The 19,696-nt window shown below is 33.6% G+C and overlaps 1 protein-coding gene across 1 annotated transcript in view; it reads right to left on the bottom strand.

Moving 5' to 3' along the window:
• Positions 1–922: 922 nt before the first annotated feature.
• Positions 923–19,696, bottom strand: part of MAP9 (microtubule associated protein 9) — a 55,780-nt gene continuing 37,006 nt past the window's right edge. The window contains 9 exon segments of the mRNA XM_073805459.1: positions 923–3,190; positions 9,607–9,739; positions 9,918–10,063; positions 10,183–10,344; positions 12,059–12,148; positions 12,909–13,074; positions 14,093–14,163; positions 15,946–16,181; positions 17,896–17,989. Of these exon segments, the coding sequence (XP_073661560.1) occupies positions 3,068–3,190; positions 9,607–9,739; positions 9,918–10,063; positions 10,183–10,344; positions 12,059–12,148; positions 12,909–13,074; positions 14,093–14,163; positions 15,946–16,181; positions 17,896–17,989 (1,221 nt within the window). The 3' untranslated portion in view covers positions 923–3,067.

Here is a 19,696-nt window from a genome sequence, read left to right as displayed (position 1 = left end):
ACCACTGGAATATTGTTATCCCTGAACAGTTCTTATTTTTCTTACATTAAGAAAATTTTAACCTCCTACTGATCTAAAATGCCATAATGTTTCTTTTTATTTATGTCACTAATTTTCTTGGTTATTATGAAGCTTCATTTCTGAATAAAATTTTATTTTTTAGTATTATTATTTAAGTTTCTAGGGAAATTATTCTCAGTAATGTTTTAAAATATTCATTAAATTCCTATTTACTTTAAATGTCAGCATTCTTTAAGTGCTCAATACAGTTTACACAACTAGAAGTTTAATCTGAAAATCTATAGGCTTTTAGTGTCTTTCATTTGAATTAACATTCCCCCATAACAAAAACTTAATGAAAGTTAATGATATTGATATCTGATAATTTCTAAAGAAATATGGGGAAAGCATACACTTTAAATAGACAAATATATTCAGGAGAATATTACCTGGCTTGATTCTCCCCTTTGGATCTCAGAAAGTAAATAGCACTGTATTTTCATCCACCTCTGAGAACTCAGCTTTATTTCTGCTATAGGCAAAGAGGTGATTTCATTCAACTAGACAATTCAATCAGCACAGCTTGCTGTAAACAGGAAATAATATATTATTTAGCGTAGCAAGATGAAAATCCCATTTGAGGGAAATGACTTGTTGGGTCTTTGCAAACACCTCAATTTCCCTTTTCACTGACCTCACAAGTAATGGTAAGGAGTTAGTATTTAGATTTCTTTTTAGAAGGTCCCAAACGCAGGTCACCTCTATATTCTCTTTTGCGTGCTACAACCTAGACTGGTAAGGAAAGCAGAGATTTCTTCTTATATGCCAACCAAGTGAAATGTTAACTCATCATTATCAGCCTCATCCATGTTAACCTTCTCACAAACATGAGGTGGGGAAACAAACGGCTCAAGGTAGGAAGTAAGTGAAAACAATGAACATTTATTAAGCCTTTTCTTATGTGCCATATTCTTTATATTAATTAACTAACTTCAATTCTCACAACTCAGAGGTGATAACAGTTAATCCACCATGCATGATAAATTAGAAGAAAATGTTCAGAATGCTTAAGTCAATATTTAATGTGAAATCTATGACACACACTTAAGATCTCACATTCATAAAAGTAGCTATACATTTTTCTATTTTTCCTTCTACTTCCCTGGAATTTGCAAATATCTTTTAAGCCCTGAATAGAATTCAATACAATAAATACTTAATCTTTTCTGTTTGGTACTGTGGGGGACACACAAATGAACTAAGGGAGGCCCTAAATCCCATACTGATACTGCTGGTAATTAGTTCAATTTCATGACAGATTCTCCTAGTTCCAGTAGTATAAAAAGGCTTCCAGTTTTATTTATGAAATTTTTAAATTTATCTGTAGCACTGATGTGATCTTACAAAGTGATCCACGACATCTTTCTTACCTTGCACATCCACTGCAGCAAGAAGGCTAATCCTCAGAGTGTGAAACCTCCTGAGTAACTGTCTGAAAGCCTAAGTTCCATAACCCGCTGGGTGCTCTGACATTCTAATACTAGACACGGGCATTTGACTAACTCCATAAATACTATGAATTATTTTTTTCATTTTGAAGATCTAATGAGGTTAACTGTTTCTAATAACAAACAGCTATTTCTTAAAGGGAAGATAATCTCTGGATAACAATACATGATTTTAGGATCTGAGAAGTAAAATGTGTTTTTAAGGTTGATATAATACAGAGGTCTTGACAGAATTTACAGTTCTCTGAGGTCACATGAGAGCATGAACATGAGCATCTGAATTCTAGAGGTAGAGAGACTTCATTAGCTCTAATCCCAGCTCAGTCACATGCTAAATGAGTGGCAAGTTCTTTGATTTCTCTGAGTCTCAGTATTTTTATCTGCAAAATGAAGCTAATAACACATACTCTGAATAGTTGTTGTAAAGATCAAAAACAATACTTGTAAAGATCTAGTAGAGAGGATACAACAGGTACTTCATAAATAGTAACTTTTTTCTCATCTATCATTGCATTGCATCATTGGCTGCAGTAGCATTTCAACTCTGAGAGCATATATTTGGTCTGTGATAAACTAGTTGACCAGTTCAAGTATGAGTCCGATTAATGAGGATATGCAGAGATCAAATAAATAGATTCTTTGCACATTTTCTACAAATTACCTTCCCATACAGCTGTCTTCTAAATATAAGGTAGATGACTCTGGATTAGCTAAGAGGACAAAAATTGCCATTATCATCTTTATGGCTTTAGTTTGGAAAATAAAAATAGTGATAATGACCTTGGACTCTTGTGGAATTTCCATAAATAATGTATATAATTACCATGAAATGGACATCTTTTGATATCAATGAAATAGAAAAGTGAGATAGAATTTAGGAAGACACATTTCAGAGGTCTGCTCATTATAAAGCACCTATGACTGTCACTTACGCAAAAACAGATAAAGTATACTCATATTAAAACATATGGCAACATTCTTAATGAAAATGCCTCAGTGATTGCATGATTCTACTGAACTACTGCCTCAGTTGACCAAAAGTCTAACTTGCACAGTGCAAATGCAACTACTTTGAGCTAAAGATTAGTTTTAGAAGAAATAATATTTGCATACTCCCCACTGACCATTCATTTTAAAACCCGAATCTAGAGGTGCAATCATTCTCAAAATCAATTATATCTATGATTATGGTACCTAGATGGTTTTCTTTTTATATTGGAGAATAAACATACTAATAACATGCACAGGTTAGGGAAAGTGATCATGGATCATCAGACTATACAAATGATCAGGACATGAAAAAGGGTTATGTATTTCAATGGTAAAAGCAATATGATTATTAGCTCTTCATTTGAAGCAGTTTATCTACAGTTCAAAAATGCTTTCAATGCTTTCACTGATTAAACTGTAAAGCATCTTTTTCATTGTCAGCAGAAGTGACCGGCATTTAATTAAAATAGACTCTTCTAACTATAAATAATTGAATTAATAGTTTTAAATTTAGTTTGGCTAAAATTGGTAAATTGATAAATAACTAAATAATGCAAGAATAAGAATTATCAAAACACTTTTGAGAACACAGTTCTGCTTGGAGGGCTCCATGGAGGAAGTGCCTCATTTTCAAGAAAGGGATGATGTTTCTTTTGTTTCCGTTCAATTCTTTCCTTCCTTTCTTTTTTTTCCTAAAGAGAAAATAGAAAACTATTTATATATAAATTTATATACAAATATGACCATTATTTTCAAATCAAGTTTCTTGCTGAAGAACAAAATAATCATTATAAGGTATTTAAATGTCATTTGCTAGCTTAATTGGTTATAAAGTAATAATAGCTAGGGAATATTGCTAATTTATGAGCATACTATCAATAGGCGTTAACGCACCACTTAATTTTTTAAATATTAAAAGTGATAATATTTAAAAAGAATTATGTAAAATAGGAAAAAAAGACCTGTAATCCCATAATTCAAAGAGAATAATTATTACAAGTTAGTGATGACTTTCTGAGAACAGAGGCTCAGAAATAAATTTACTGGGTGCAAAGGTTGAATATGTGATGGCAGCAGAGGATACTTCACAGTGTTTAAAAATATTTGAATATTGAGGTTCATGTTTCTTTGCTTGTTATTGAGCTTGAGTACGTTTTCATTTCTTTAGTGCTTTTGTGAAGTTTTTGCTCTGCTATTTGGCTCTTCTAACTGTATGGTTATTGGTGCTTGTAATTTTTAGCAATTTACATTTTCATATAATAAATATTATCCTTGCAGCATTTTATCTACGTTTTTAGTCCTTAATTTTTTACCAAAAAATTAATAGTTCAACCATAGACAACTAAACTGTTTAAAGAGTAATATAGTCAAAATTTGTGTACCCACTACCTGCCTTTTGAAATAAAACATGACCAATACTTGTGCAGCCCTTGTACCCACTCCCTCACCACACCTGCTTTCTCTCCACCATCCAGAGATAACCGTTACTGAATTTAGTGCTTATAGTTGCAGTGCATCCCTTAATACCTTTATCACACACACGTATTCATCCCCAAACAACAAATAATTTTGTTTTGCAGGTTTTTTGAGTTTTGCAGGTTTTTTGAGTTTATGCTAAAAGGTACCATGCTATATATTCTTTTGCATCTGTCTCTTATTTATGACCATATTTCTAAGATCCATCTATATGGAGCTGTAGCTCTAGTTCACTGATGCACAGAATTCCAGTATATCAACATATCACAGTTTACTAATCAATTTTGGTGTTGAAGACATGATGTTCTAATGTTTTTTCCACACAAAGACAATGCTGCTGTAAATATATCCCTGTTTGATTCCTTGTGCTTATAAGCCAAGATTTTCTCTCCAAGTATATGCCTAGGAGTGAAATTGCCAGTTTGTAGGGTATGAATATGTTCGACTTTGCTGGACAATAATGATTTATTCTCCAAAGTTGTAGGAAATTACCCTCCAGCTGGCAAATATACTGATTTTTTATTATTAATATGCTGTATTCTATTGTTTGGCATTTTATATTTAATGTTTAAATCTTCTGAAGTTTGTATTGCAGTAAAGTAATTGTTTGAAGTGATTTTATATCCAAATGTCACAAATAATCCCAATTGTTATTGCCTCACATTCATTAATTTGTGTTCCTTTATTATATAGTACATCCTTACAGGTAACAGGTTCTGAAGCTATTATTCTACTTGTACTATACTATAATTTGTGCTCATTCATTCAGTGTTAAGCACTGAGATCTTACTCTGGGTCAAGCAGTATACACGGAGCCATGCATGAAGTGATTATAAAATACAAACACACAGGTTACTGTTCCTGTCCCTTAGGGAACTTTCAAAATAGATGGTTAATAAACAAGTACATAAACAACAGATAATTCCAAATTGTGTGAAATTCTATGAAACATATAAATAAGCTGTTGTGATTGATAAAAAATGAAAGGAAGTACTTACTTTCAAAGAAAAGTGGATTCAGGGAAAGTCACTTTGAGACGTGATGGGTAAGAGGAGCCACTGGTGATGTGCACTGAGGGGAGGGCACCCCACGCAGACAGAAGAGTGTGTATGAGGACTCTGACAAGTGGGGAAAACTTGGGATGGGAGAGGAAGCCAGAGAGCCAGTGTGAATAAAGCCTGGCGGGAGATGGGAGCGGGGTCCAGATGAGAATGACAAGGTATACGTGTAAGATCAGGCGGGGCCTGACAGGCCATAGTAACATTTAGAACACAGGTTTGAAAAAAAAAAAAGAGCTGTCAACAGGTGATTTGGAGAAGAAAGGCAGAATGCTGAGAGGTAAACCGGGGAACATGGCAGCAGAGGAGGAGACAGCTCAAGTGGAAGAGGAAATCGACTGTGCAGAATGCCCAGAGGTCTAGGAAACAGGGCAGAAAAGAATACATACTATAGTCTAGATGCTCTGGCAAAATCGTAACTCTCAAAGTTTAGTTTAGTTTCAGAAAAGGGATAAGATGGGGGTTTACTGAGGATGAAAAGGATATGAAGAACTAAGGAAGTGTAAACAAACTTTCCAGAAGTTTAGCTATTAAAAAAGATGAGGATCATAGCTGGAGGGAAATGAAGAATTAAGAGAGTTTATTTTTATTAAGATTACTTATCCTGAGACTTGATGGGAATAATCCAGGAGGGTAGAAGAATGCAGATTCACAGGAGAGTGAAATGGTAAATTCATATTTCATTGCTTTGATTGGTACAGTCCTGCTTCGTATTATTTTGAAAATATTATCTTCCATCGTCTCACATTTTTATTAAACCAGGTGAATTTTAGAACCATTTCGTTTCCCTACTATACTCCCTTCCAAGAAATGACTGAGTATCTGAGGATTAATATGAAATCTAAACAATGATCTAGGAATACCTGAAATGTTAATAGCATTTGGCCTTTCATCCTGCAGCTTGGACTGTCTCTCCATTTCTTCAAGTTTCTGCTAAAACTATAAAGTTTAGTGGTTTCCTTGTATTCCAAAGAGCAGTGGTGTCACGGAACACTTGGACAACCCTGCCTCTGCAGGCTGAATGGCTTGGGAGGAGTGGTATTTTGGTAAATTATTAGGTGTCTATGCTTCTTTCATCAGTACATAAATGGAATTGATAATATCACAAGAAGAATATGGTAATGTAAGGTTCCATTAACATGTAATTATTCACATACAACAGAAGGATTGAAGAGAGGTGTGAAATTTTCTTTTTGTCTTAACATTTTGCTCTTCGTCATGAGAATGTTTTCATCTTTGTTATTTCTAATAAACAGAGAACCTCCTTTCAGAATCCTAACTGAGAAAATAAAAGCTGTAATTGGACCACGGTCAATCATCTTATTACTTTAGAGAGAGGCAGGCCCTCTAGCTAGGTGAGAGAAAAGCAGTGACCATGCTGTGTCCTCAGAAACTGACTGAAAAAACCTCACTGTCCATTCCATTTAAGATAGGGAGAGAGAGGAACTGGAAGCAACCTTGAGTTTGCTGGCAGGTGCTAAAAAGTTAGGGCAGAAAATAGGCAATTAATTATCAACCTTAATGTCAATTTACATGAATCAATGTTATCTTGAGTAATAATTAAAAGAGGTTTCTTAAAAAGTCCTCCTGTCTGTTGTTTGTTGGGGTCTGAATCTTTTGCTTATTTTCTTATTAAAGGTAACTATGAATTAATCTGGGAACCAGCTTGAAGAAGCATCTTACCTGATCTTTGGCTACAATTTTCACTTAAAACAGTGACCCATCAATTGCTCACTCCCCAAACTAGGTTGTACATCAAAATTTTGAGATGTTACTTTACATGAAAATTGAAGTAATTAGCTCTTCTGTATAGGGGTATTTTTCCATTCTCTCTGCAAACAAATTTCAATAAGAAATTGGTAAGATGGGGAACAGAGCTGTAACATGTTGTACATGGATTTTTTTTTTAGGTAGAGCTGTATTGTAGGCATATATTGTATACCAAAACAAGTTATTTTGTCTTAGGTCTTTGATGAGTTTTTATTTTCCAGAGGATTGATTAGAATGAGAAGGTGACTAACCACTGTAATAAAACATTGTGTACCTAACTATGACTTAGTCACTAAGGAAATTATATCTCATTTTCAAGACAATGTGAAAATAAAACTGAAAATTGAAACATTTACATTCAGTTACTACTCTAAAAGATACTAGCAGAATTAGCATACGTCTCCTTAATATAAGAAGATTTTAAATTTTTCTTAGAACAAAGCATTATTTAAGAGTTTAATCTAAGGAAATCATCATAGAACACTACTATCCTCATTCAAACGACTGAACCAATTTTGATCGCCTTATTACTGTTTATCTGCATGTATTTAGCATTATAGCAGTACTAAAGTCAACACATAAACAACAATAAATTCTGTTGGTATTTTTATTAGGATTGCATTAAATTTGTAAATTATTTCAGGGAAAACTGACATCTTTATAGCATCATTATAAGATTGTTTCTATACAAGGACAGTTTTGTTCTAATTTCTCAGGTATTCATTTGTGTCCTTCAGAAGTTTTCTCTATATTGGTATTGCACATTTCCTAAGTTTATTCCTAAGTGTTGCATCTTTTTATCCTATCTTTAAATAGCCTGCTTTGGGTCCTGTGTGTGTCTCTAGCTACTACTGATTCTAAAATTTGTGTGGAAAAAAAACCCCCAAGAATATTCAGAAATACATTGAATGAAGAGTTATGAAGGGAGATTAATCCAAACATATATGAAAATATATAAAGTCCTGATGATGAAACAGTGTTGTACTGGAGTATGTACAGTGAGATTGACCAATGGAACAGAAAGTTAAGAAATAAACAGACCTGAAAATATGGGAATGATCTAATGTATCATATAATAAAGGCAGTACCTCAAATCAGTGGGTAAAAGATATGCTGTTTTATGAAAGATGCATTTGGAAAAAATAAAGATGGAATCATATTTCCCATCATACACTAGGATAAATTCTAAGTGGAGCAAATGTTAAAATGTTAAATATAAAATCATAAAGTTATTCAAAGAAAAATGGGAGCCTAAGTTTTGGAGAAAGTCCTTTCAACTACACCTGAAAATCAGAAGCCATAAAAAAAGACTGATAGATTTGACACCTGAAAATAAAATAAAATTCTTCATGGAATAAAATGATATAAGACTTCCCTGGTGGCACAGTGGTTAAGAATCCACCTGCCAATGCAGAGGACACGGGTTTGAGCCCTGGTCCAGGAAGATCCCACATGCTGCAGAGCAACTAAGCCCATGTGCCACAACTACTGAGCCTGTTCTCTAAAACCCGTGAGCAAGAACTACTGAGCCCGCGTGCCACAACTACTAAAGCCCATGCACCCTAGAGCCCATGCTTCACAACAAGAGAAGCCACTGCTATGAGAAGCCCCACACATCACAATGAAGAGTAGCCCCTGCTTGCCGGAACTAGAGAAAGCCTGTGTGCACAGGCGAAGACCCAATACAGCCAAAAATAAATAATAAATAAATAAATTTACTAAAATAATGATATAAGCAAAGTTGAGAGACCAACAATACAATGGGAAAAAATTTGTAACTCATATCAGAAATGGTAGGCTAATTTCCCTAGTACATAAAAAAGCTTCTAGAAATCAGTAAGAAAAAGACCAATGAAAAAATGTTGTTTATGAACTGACACTTTACAGGAAAAATAATATAAATTATCCTCACACAAATGAAAGGATACTCAAGCTCAATCCTAACCAGAGAAATGCAAATAAAAAAATACTCTGGATGACATTTTTTTACCTTGCTGATAGACATGAATTCAAAAAAGTTTGATAAGAAATCCTACTGGACCCTAAGCCCTGTGGAGAAATTCTGCACTTTTTGATTGCTGAACATGTGAACGTGTTAACTATTCACATAAAGTACTTATGCATCTGAAATGTATTACTTATTTACTTATTCAAAAATAAATTAATAAAATATATATTTATATTGATATTTTAAAACAGAAAACAGTATTTTGCTTGCCATCACTGAAAAGTAACTATAAACGTAAGTACATTGAAACAAAGAATATAAAGTCCTGCTAGATATCATTTCTCCCAACGTTCATACTTGATTGCTTTCATTAAAAAACCACTTAAATAAGACCTTCTCCTCGAGGTCATCAGAAAGATCAAAAGAAAATAAAAAATGGAATAACTTTCTCATTAAATACAATTTTACTGTGTGTCAGGACCAAGTTCCACCTAAATTAACCTGGTATACCTTCAGTAATACACTTGTCAAGTACACTTTTTTATAATTTTAGGTAGGAGAATCATTGCAAAGGACGAATGGGCATGACTGGTAAGTGACTAAATGTGGGGATGCAGGTAAGGAACATTATTATGACTAAAGTTTTAAGCCTGAGTGTTTTAAGGAATAGTAGAATCATTAACAGAAATGAGTAGATCAAATAAATTATGATATATGTAGGAGAGAATGAATTCAACAAGGTAGCTTCCAGGTAGAAATGGTCAGTAGGCATAGGACAAATAGAACTGGAATTAGGGACAGAAAAGTCAGAACAAGTACGTTTAAAAGACACAGTGCATTAACAAATAACACCTACCAGCCATTTTTCATATTCTTCAAGAGCTTGTTTATCTTTATCTTTTTTCTCAGCTCTTTTCAGTTCTTCTTTTCTTTTCTCATTTATTTTCTCTTTTTCCTTTTCCTTGAAAACAGCTTCCTTTTTTTCATTCCTATGTAGGATAGTCAAAACACTGGCAAGTTAAAGGAGAATATATAATAAAGATTCCCTAATGTGTCTTTGCAATAATGAGACTAAGTGCATTAGTAACATTCAAGTAAATGAATTTTAGAAAAGCCTAAAGTGTTACTAATTTAAGATCTATCAAAACATTCATTATTTTGGATTACCATTTTTCAATAGCAGTTACGTTATCTTTCCTTTTCTCAGCAACAGTTTCTTCCTCTTTCTGTTTCTTTGCTCTTTCATATTCTTTCTCTTTTTTACTTTTCTCTTTAAGATATTCCATCTTTTTCTCTTTCCATTTTTCAAAAGACTGAAGAAGTTCAGAGTTACTCTTATTTAATGTGAATATAATAAAATAGTAAAACCACAGTTAATCATTAATTTTCAAATATTTTAAAAATAATTAAGATAGTCAAAACCATTGCATACTTGCAGTGCTTCTCTTTTTCTCACAGCATTTTCTTCTTCAGTTTTCTTCTTGGTTTTTTCCTCAAGCCTTTTTTTTGCAGCTACCTTCTTTGCTTCCTTTTCTTTCATGGCTTTCCAGGCCTCAAATGATGCTAAGGCTTCTTCTCTCTTAGCAGCTCTTTTCTATTTTGGAAAAATAATAGACAGTAATATGTATATGTATAAATAGACAAATATAGATAGATATAGATATATATACATTCATTTTTTTTAATTCCCTTCATATTCATCAAATTAGGTTTCAAAGCAATCTATTTAAAATAGATTTAGAGAAGTTAATTGATAAAGAATGTTATCTGAATTATTCACTGCATTTTAAAATGTCCTTTCTTAAACATTTATCAGATATTGATCTACTACCATGTATGGGAAGGAATTTTTTTTGGAAGTATACTGAACAAATGCTATGAAAATAAACTGTAAAAGGCTAATTGGTACTGCAAAGTGCTCATAATGCAATATTGCACTAAAAGAAAAATATCAGGAAAGTTACAGGCCAGAAAGATAAAGTTATATACTTTACCTGTCTGGCCTGTAACTTTCCTGATATTTTAACTTTAACTTTACCTTTCTGGCCTGTCAGAGTAAGGTAAATTGGTCAAGTCACACAGTAAACTACAGATCTGTGCTTTAACCCTGAGTTTTGACTGACATCAGAGCATAAAATTCTTACTGCATAAACATATCCCAAGTGTTGAAAACATGTGCCAGATTAGAAAATATGTAGGTGAACATATAGCAAGTATGTTATTACTTTACTTACTTCAATCCAATCCCATAATATTCTATGTTTGCCTTATAATATTGCTTAGCATTAAATGATATAAAGCTTTATTATAGAGATAACATAATTTAGAAGTGAAAGTATGGGCTCCCTCACTGAGTTGTGAAGAGCAAATGAGGTGTCTGGCGCTGACTGTGGCAGATAATGCTGCAAAGGCAGTGCCAGTGTCCAGGCATGTCCCCTGCAGGGCTGCTCCACACAGTGCTGTGTGCTGGGGAAATATGTTTCTATCCATGGTAGTATTAAAAGCACAATGGGGGCTTCCCTGGTGGCGCAGTGGTTGAGAGTCCGCCTGCCGATGCAGGGGACGCGGGTTCGTGCCCCGGTCCGGGAAGATCCCACATGCCGCGGAGCGGCTGGGCCCGTGAGCCATGGCTGCTGAGCCTGCGCGTCCGGAGCCTGTGCTCTGCAACGGGAGAGGCCACAACAGTGAGAGGCCCGCATACCGCAAAAAAAAAAAAAGCACAATGAAGGGTTGTTTTTTTTTCTTTTGTTTTTTTCAGGGATTTTACTTTAGAAGATGGGAAAGAACTGGAGCATGTTGTAGGAAGGAGTTAGAGGCAAAAGGTGAAGTACAGGAGAGACTGAAATGAGAGCCCAGCTCCAGTCAGTGGGAAGGATAGGGGCAAATACTCAGGTAGAGGCTGGTCTTGAAGATACATACAAAACTCAAGATAGAAAAGGGGAAAACTGAAGGTTAATGTCTGATGACCCTTTATATTCCTGGCTAAGTTGTAATATCAAAGTCAATTTTTAATAATGAAATAGGTACATGGTCACAAGAAAAAATAAGTTCATAATCAGTAGTGCCAAAGCTATTGCTCACATATAAATAATAAAAATCTCTGTGTATCCATGTTTTCATGTAAAACAGTTATATTTATATCAAACTAAAAATGTATAAAGTACCAGAGAAATAAAATCAGAAATCAATTCTTTTATATACAATTTATTTCACCATTTAAAAAACAGTTGATTTAAAAATATTAAACATTCAGACTATTTTACTGACTTAAAAATCCAGAATATTTTTTACTTCTATATTCAGAATACCTGTTCATTTTGAATCCTTAAGTTTTCACTTTCGATTCTTTTAATTCTGTGCATTTCATGTAAATAAACATTTTTCTTTTCTAACCACTCCTGTGGGAACAAGAAAAAGGCTATATGATATTCAAAGTTTTGCAAATGTATTAGAATTCTTATTTCTGAATATATGATTAAAACTTTAAAAAAGCAAAACATAAAACTTACAGATTTTATATGTACTAGTATCATTCTTTTTCTGATAATATTCTAATATGTAAAGATGAGCAAGAATTAAGAAAATCATGTGTATATGATTTATATATGTGTAATTTAATGTGTAATGTAATGACTACATATATTAACATTTTTCTCTGAAATTCACATGGACAATGTTCCAAAGTGTACTATATTCTGTACAACAAATAAGACAAAAAAAAAAAAAAGACTTCTTTTTTGGAATTGTGAAAAAATTAGGACAGCTTTCTTCTATGTAAGTTTAACTCAAATACAGAAAGTCTCAGGAAAGAAAAAAAATTAAAACTCTTTTTGTTCATAACTATATAAACTTAAAGGAGAAAAAGTATAGAACATAGGTGTACCTCAACTACATTTTGCTTTTGCTGTATTTTTATCAATTGCCATGGCATATTCTCTTTCTTTAAAAACAACTATGATCAGTTAAACAAAGCCTAGAAGGAGATAATTTAGTATATATATATTAAAAAAAACAGCTTTGGATTGTTCAGGTATTATAAAGGAAATAAATTAAACATTAAATCATCATCTCTGACAGGGTCATTTTACTTCCTGATAAACAAACCTTATGTAAGTGATTAATTCTTCTAATTTTTTAAAAAAATATTTTCCTTTTTACCTGATAAACAGCTGCCCTTATGTTATCTGCTCTGTCAGGTTCTGTGCTCTGTTTCTGTGAGGGCTTTTGGTCCAAGACTCTCAAAGTCCCTAAATAGTGAGAAGTGGGAACTGTCAACGGAGTTCTCCTTAGAGAACCAGGTTTCCTTAACTCAGAGGTCACTAATCTGAAAAGATCCAAATGAATCAAGATAAACTATTACAACTGCACTTGGTAGAAGACAGATTCATTAGATTTTGCAAATACTATATCTGAAAACTACATTATAATTTAATAAATTATAATTACTTTGAAAGTGATGTGTCCTTAGTATACAAAGACCCCTATTCAACCTAATTTAAATTTTATTACTTTAAGTTATATAGCTTCAATGCAATTTTTCTTTTAAGATTTTGTAATTAAAACATTTTTAACAAACATGGACTCAAGTTACATGGGAAAAGACAATATTAATAAGTGGGTTTTAATAGTTTCTTATGTTATTTTGCTACATAAACCATCTTAAATATAAAGTTAGACTAGTAACCTCTATTTCAGGGTTGGTGGGAAAATCTGGCCCCCCATCTATTCTGGTATATAAATTTTATTGCACCCTGGCTTTTTCATTTATTTGCATAATGCCAACAGTGTCTTCTCTGCTACAATAGCAGAACTGGGTAGTTACAACAGAGATTATATGGCTTACAAGACCTGACATATGTACTAAGTCACAAATTTACAGAAAATGTTTGCTGACCCCTGTTTTATTTGACTAATGATAATTTAGAAGATTCAGAAGGTTTTGAATAGCATTTATGAATTCTTATCATTTTAATAAACCAACTTAGTCCATAGAACCTCTAAGTTTAAAGTACAATTTTTCATGTGTTGGACAAAGACATTTAATAGAGAAGGTGAATGCTGGACTTCAGCTTTATTACCACTGTATATCTACTGTCTCAGGAAAAATAGGAGAAAGAAACTATATCCCAGGAGCAATGTAGAACATAGAGGATCCTTAATCAATTCCTTTTTATAAATGAATATATTCAACTAGAGGGATTTACCATGAAGTAACTACTTCATTCTTCTCATACGAAGAAAATTAAGTAACACCAAATGAAATTTACTGTACAGAAGTTAAACTAAAACTAGTTTTCTTGGAATGTAAACCCATAACTGAGGGAAAATGATAACTTTATTACCTGCCAGATGTGTTGGATGCTCTATTATTTGTTGACTTTTTACTCTTCATATTTCTATCTTGAATTATTTTCTATTAAATAGAAAAAGCCAAAGATGGATTACTCACTGTATCTATCACAGTTAGACTTAGAGGCCAATCTTCCAGTAAATCAATGTTTTTTAAGCATCTACTATGTGTCAAGTATAGCTGGCACCAGGAACAAATAAGGATATTACATTTTAGGGAGGTTGACTGGCAATAAACACGTAAACTAATGTCACTCATGAAGGAGATAAACTAGGGTCCAGTGACAGTGACAGAGTGGAGTTGACAAGCCACAATAATGAATTTGGTCAGGGAAGGCCTCCCTGAAGGCTCGACATCAGAGCTCAGACAAATGATGAATAACAAAGGGCCACATGATGTTCTATGGAGAGCTTGATAATTTTGAGAAACCAAAAAAGGTGAAAGATGCTGAGGCACAGTGAATGGCAGGGAAAGCTGAGGAGTATAAGGTCCGGGAAGAATCGTATGAGATCTCCAGTGGTGAGGAGTCTGCTTTTTATTCCATGGGGAGAATCCAACAAAGAGACCTTAGAGGGGAATGATTAATCAGACTTCAGATCACTCAGTAGAGAGTAAGAATAAAGCCAAGGATTCATTCAAAAGAAATATGCTATAATCTTACTTGTTATATATAAATCACCTGTTCTAATTTAGAATTACCTCTGTTAAACATTTCTAAGACCTGTCTATAAATTCCAGAATACCCTTCGTCCTTTTAAGGAATAACTTTTCTACTTTACATGGACAGATGGGTGCTAATACTAAAGAGAGAGCAGATATAAACACATCCCTAACTTGGCATTAGAGCTTTTTCCTAAGGAAACTGGTTAAGGACAATATACCTGGAATGTGGCTTAATGAACCTTCTCCATAAAATTTAATAAAAACTTAATACTCTGTTTATAAAAGTCCTGTTCAACCACAAGTTTTCAGCTGTTATCTTCCCTAGTAATAAGTATACATAGCCACCAATTAACTGCAGGAGAAACTGCATAAAGAAAATTTAGGAGAAATAGGGCTTCCCTGGTGGCACAGTGGTTGAGAGCCCGCCTGCCGATGCAGGGGACACGGGTTTGTGTCCCGGTCCGGGAAGATTCCACATGCTGCGGAGCGGCTAGGCCATGAGCCATGGCCACTGAGCCTGCGTGTCCGGAGCCTGTGCTCCGCAACGGGAGAGGCCACAACAGTGAGAGACCCGCATACCACACACACAAAAAAGAAAATTTAGGAGAAATAAAGACTAAAAATGCTCCCCATAAATTTTAACAGTATAGTACTCTGGTGCAACGTAGTGTAGGGACAAGTAATCCTACATATCACAAATCTGGTTCTCAACGTAATAATAATAATATTCCTGATAATGATCCTGTCCATCCATTTAAATAAGTATGGATGCTATAAACTTTTCTTAAAGATTTTTATTAAAATTTATAAAATATTTTAAAATGATATCCAAAGGAATATCCTTCACTAACTCAAAACCTTAGAAATTATTCCAGACAGCTGCATTTTTATAACATGAAGACCTACAGAAACATACCCACTTCTGGGTATGTATTTCTGAAACATTTAAAAGTATATTATGATCATATACTTCTGTTAACTTTTAATGAAATGTTGGGTTTTATTATTTTCACTGCAAACCTTCCCTGAAGTTAAAATTCTATTGAATAAGAATCACTTCACAGTATAATACCATTATTTCCACGAATAATTCAGATGTACCTAACATGGAAGGTAAAATATTTAAAAGTTCTATTTTGAATTTTAAGCTGTAGTATAGAAGGTACAATTTTATATAAATACCTTTGCAGACTCAGTGCGTAAGATACTCTGAAGTTGAAACAGTGGTGGATCATCAACTGTTAAGTTATCATTCATAATCAGTTCAGCTTTCTCCTTTTCTTCTTCAAGGTCATCAGTAGTCACTTGACTTTCCTTGGGTTTCTCAAGTGTAGTAACAAAGTCTATCAAAACTGAGTTCTCTTCATTTTCAATTGATTTCAAGGAATTATGGTTTTCAGTGCATTCTTCATTCTGATCTATTTTGTGACAGAGTAACAGAACTAAATCTCCCTTCTGAATTAATAAGGTGGGTAACAGATTCATTTGCTTTCTGCTAAATGAAAACTGTCTATAATCTCTTTCTTGCAAAATAATAAATGGAGAAAACTATCATATTCAACTTGAATAAACTTTTTTCCCAAGTGAGCTACAAAAGAAAAAATGGCTACTAAATCTACTAAAGCATTTGACACACCTTAGAAAATGGAATAACAACTCTAAACCATAGACATGCCACAAGCCCTTGTTGGTGTATAAACCAAGTAAGTGAAATGGCAATATCTATTCTATTCAAAAGCCTGTGTTTCTTAGCTGGAGCAAGAGGCACAGATTTCTAAGATACTACAGTTACTAGCAATGCACTTATAATATTGTACAGGTGTAGAGAGAACCAAGAATCAATGCAGTTCTAGAAGAGGCCATACAGAGAATAAAGAGAATAAAGCCATCCTTTAGAGTTTTACTCCACTAAGATGCAGTGTTGCCTCTGATACCAAAAGGGCAGGAAAGGAAGGCCTAGTACTTACCCTCTCAGTGCTCAAGGGACAGGCTTAAGCTCTGGCATGGAGGATTCAGTTTTGCTTTTACAGAATTGCTTCTATTATTGTGATTCTACCACACTTTAGAATGTTCAACAGAAAATCAGTGCTTTCTGCGTTGATCACCAACTTTCAGTTCTACTAGGATCCACCTACTGGCCAACCTGTATCTTTACTGTCAAAGTCTTAATTACGAGGCTTTCATTCCAGCCATTTCTGGGGAACTCATTTTATATCTAGGTAAGCTAGATATAATATCACTTTATAATTCCAGTTATACATTCATATTTGGAGACTACTCATGATTCAAAGTATCATTAATGGATTCTTTAGAGCTGCTAATCAAAGTACTCAGTGAAAAGAACAAGGACTTTGGAGCAAAAGATTCAAATTATGGCTCCATCACTGACCTCGGGTATGTTTCCCAATATCTTTGCACTTCAGTTTTTCTCATCCGTAATATGACAAAAATTATACTACATACTAAGCACTTAATAAATATAAGTTATACATCCCAGTCTTAAAAACAGTTATGCCTTTAGGTCTCATTAAGTTATATGTCATAAGACTAAGGAAAGAAACAATGTTAACTACTCATACCTCACACTTACTATGTGCTAACGATGGTTCTGTTCTATATGCTTTACATGTATTAAAACTAATTTAATTCTCACAACCACCCTACTCTTACTAAGTCCATTTTAAAGAGCAACATACAGGCCCAGAAAGGTTAGTTACTTTCTCATGTAGCTGTACCTAGATTCAAATCCAGCTTAGTCTCACTCTAAAAGTTCACCTAACCATTATGCTGACTATTGCAGCAACGCCTACATAATAATAGCTCACATTTAGTGAATACTCTACTTGTGCCAGGAATTGAGTTAGTGGCTAAAATGCATAGTATCACTTAATTTTCACAATAGCCTTATGAGATTGGTCTATATTATAACTTGGGGGATTGAGGCATTGACAGATGAAGTTCTGCATCTACAATCACATTGTTAATAAATTGTATTTTGGGGATTAAAACTCAGGCAAACACAAACATATATTGTTCCTATAACTGTGTAAAGTGTTATTTCTTTTACAAATAGCATTCTAAGCAATACAGAGTTCATAAATAAAATAAGGTAGAATAATTTGATATAATCACCTGTGATGGAGGATTTTTCCCCAGATACTGGTGAAGAGGAATTTCCGAGACTTTCTTTAAGGGATGGTGATGATAGACTTGTTAACCATGCATCCTATTTAAAGAAAATATATTTACTAGTAAGTTTAGTTCTCAAGATTTGTGGGGGGCAATAGGATTATTAAAACTACTTCATAACTCTGAAATCTGCATTATTAGTTTTCTGCTAAACACCAAAAGTAAGTCAAAGGAGGTTATAATATGATTTACTTTCAAGCCTTTATATCTTGATCATCAATAGGTCACTAAGAGCTATTCCAGTTCTTTAACTGAAACCTCTATGTTTTCAAAACTCCTACTGCTCTAAAATCAAATCTCAGAAATATTTAAGGTAAATATTTGACATGTTTTTCTCTAAGTATATATTTTCCTATAAAGTATAAAGGAAATAGTAGGTAAAAACCCTTAGTTTCAAACAAATATTACTTGTTGACCAAATGAAAGCAATTTATAAAACCAAGTAGACAGTTACTTCCAAATATTTTAGATAAAAAACTACATAGATTTCATACACTTTAGTTTTCCTCAAAATTCCTATATCTGAATTAAAATAATTATTATATATGAAATGAAGTAATTATATTTGTGTATAAATTAAACATCTCTTTATAGAATAATACTCTAGTCTAAAGGTGATGATATTATAATGTAAGAAGTTTGATTTTGTTGCATAGATAATAAATTTTAATTTTCTTTCCCATAATATTTACAAAGAAAATTATATGTCAAAAGCAATAGAGAGAAACCATCTGGGCAGATGGCAGAAGGGCTCAAACACTGAAGTCTACCCTGAGAAGGGAAGATTTACCCAAGGAGACTTACAAGTTAGTAGCCTTTTTCCTGAGGAAATTCCCCCAACTGTGCAGCTTAGTAGAAGGCTGCAGCATTACTAAACTGGCTTGAGGGGTCAGAAGATAGAGTTTAGGACTAGAAGATCAGGCAATAAATTTGGAGAAGAGCTGCAGAAGGCATGAACCCCAATATCTGCACATAAATCCACCTCAAACACTTGGATCATCTATGCATGGCATGGGAAAGACCTCAAGGGTCCTGTAAAATCACAGTAGCTAGAAAGTGAAAAATCTAAGCAGAGATTTCAGTCAATGTCCATGGCAAGGGAGACAGAGCTGGGAATTTGTCTAGCCATAGTATCTTTGTGCTAGAGCACATGTTCAGAGGAACATAACAGAATTCAGAATCTCTACAACATATCATTCATAATGTTCAGTAGTCAATCAAAATGTTAATAAGTAAAAAAAAAATGGTGACACATACTCATGAAAACAAACACAACAAAAGCAGTCTATAGTAACCAAGCCAGAGATGACCCAGATGTTGCAATTAGCAAACAAGAACTTTAAAGTAGGGATTATAAATATGTTCAAGCACTTAGGAGGAGATATATACATAGTGGCTGAATAGATAGGGTATCTTATTATTAGATACAGAAAATACAAAAAATACCAATGGGAATTCTAGAGTTGAACACTACTAAAATTAAAAAAAAAAATCACTGATAGACTTAACAGCAGATCAGGAATGGTAGAAAAAGGCAGTGAACTTGAAGACGGAACAATACAACTTATTCAATCTAAAAAAACAAAGGGAAAAAAGATTAAAGAAACATGAAAGAAATTTAGAGATCAGTGAGACATATCAAAAATTTCAATGTGCATGTAATTACAAACAAGAGGAAGGAAAATAAAACAGAAAAAAATTTTAACTTCCCATCTGCATGGAAAATATCAGTTTACAAATCCTG

The sequence above is a fragment of the Tursiops truncatus genome, chromosome 5 (genome assembly GCF_011762595.2).
Source record: "Tursiops truncatus isolate mTurTru1 chromosome 5, mTurTru1.mat.Y, whole genome shotgun sequence".
In the NCBI taxonomy this organism is placed as follows: domain Eukaryota; kingdom Metazoa; phylum Chordata; class Mammalia; order Artiodactyla; family Delphinidae; genus Tursiops; species Tursiops truncatus.
Note: the sequence above shows the minus strand (reverse complement) of the source record. Positions and strands in the feature narration are given on the sequence as shown.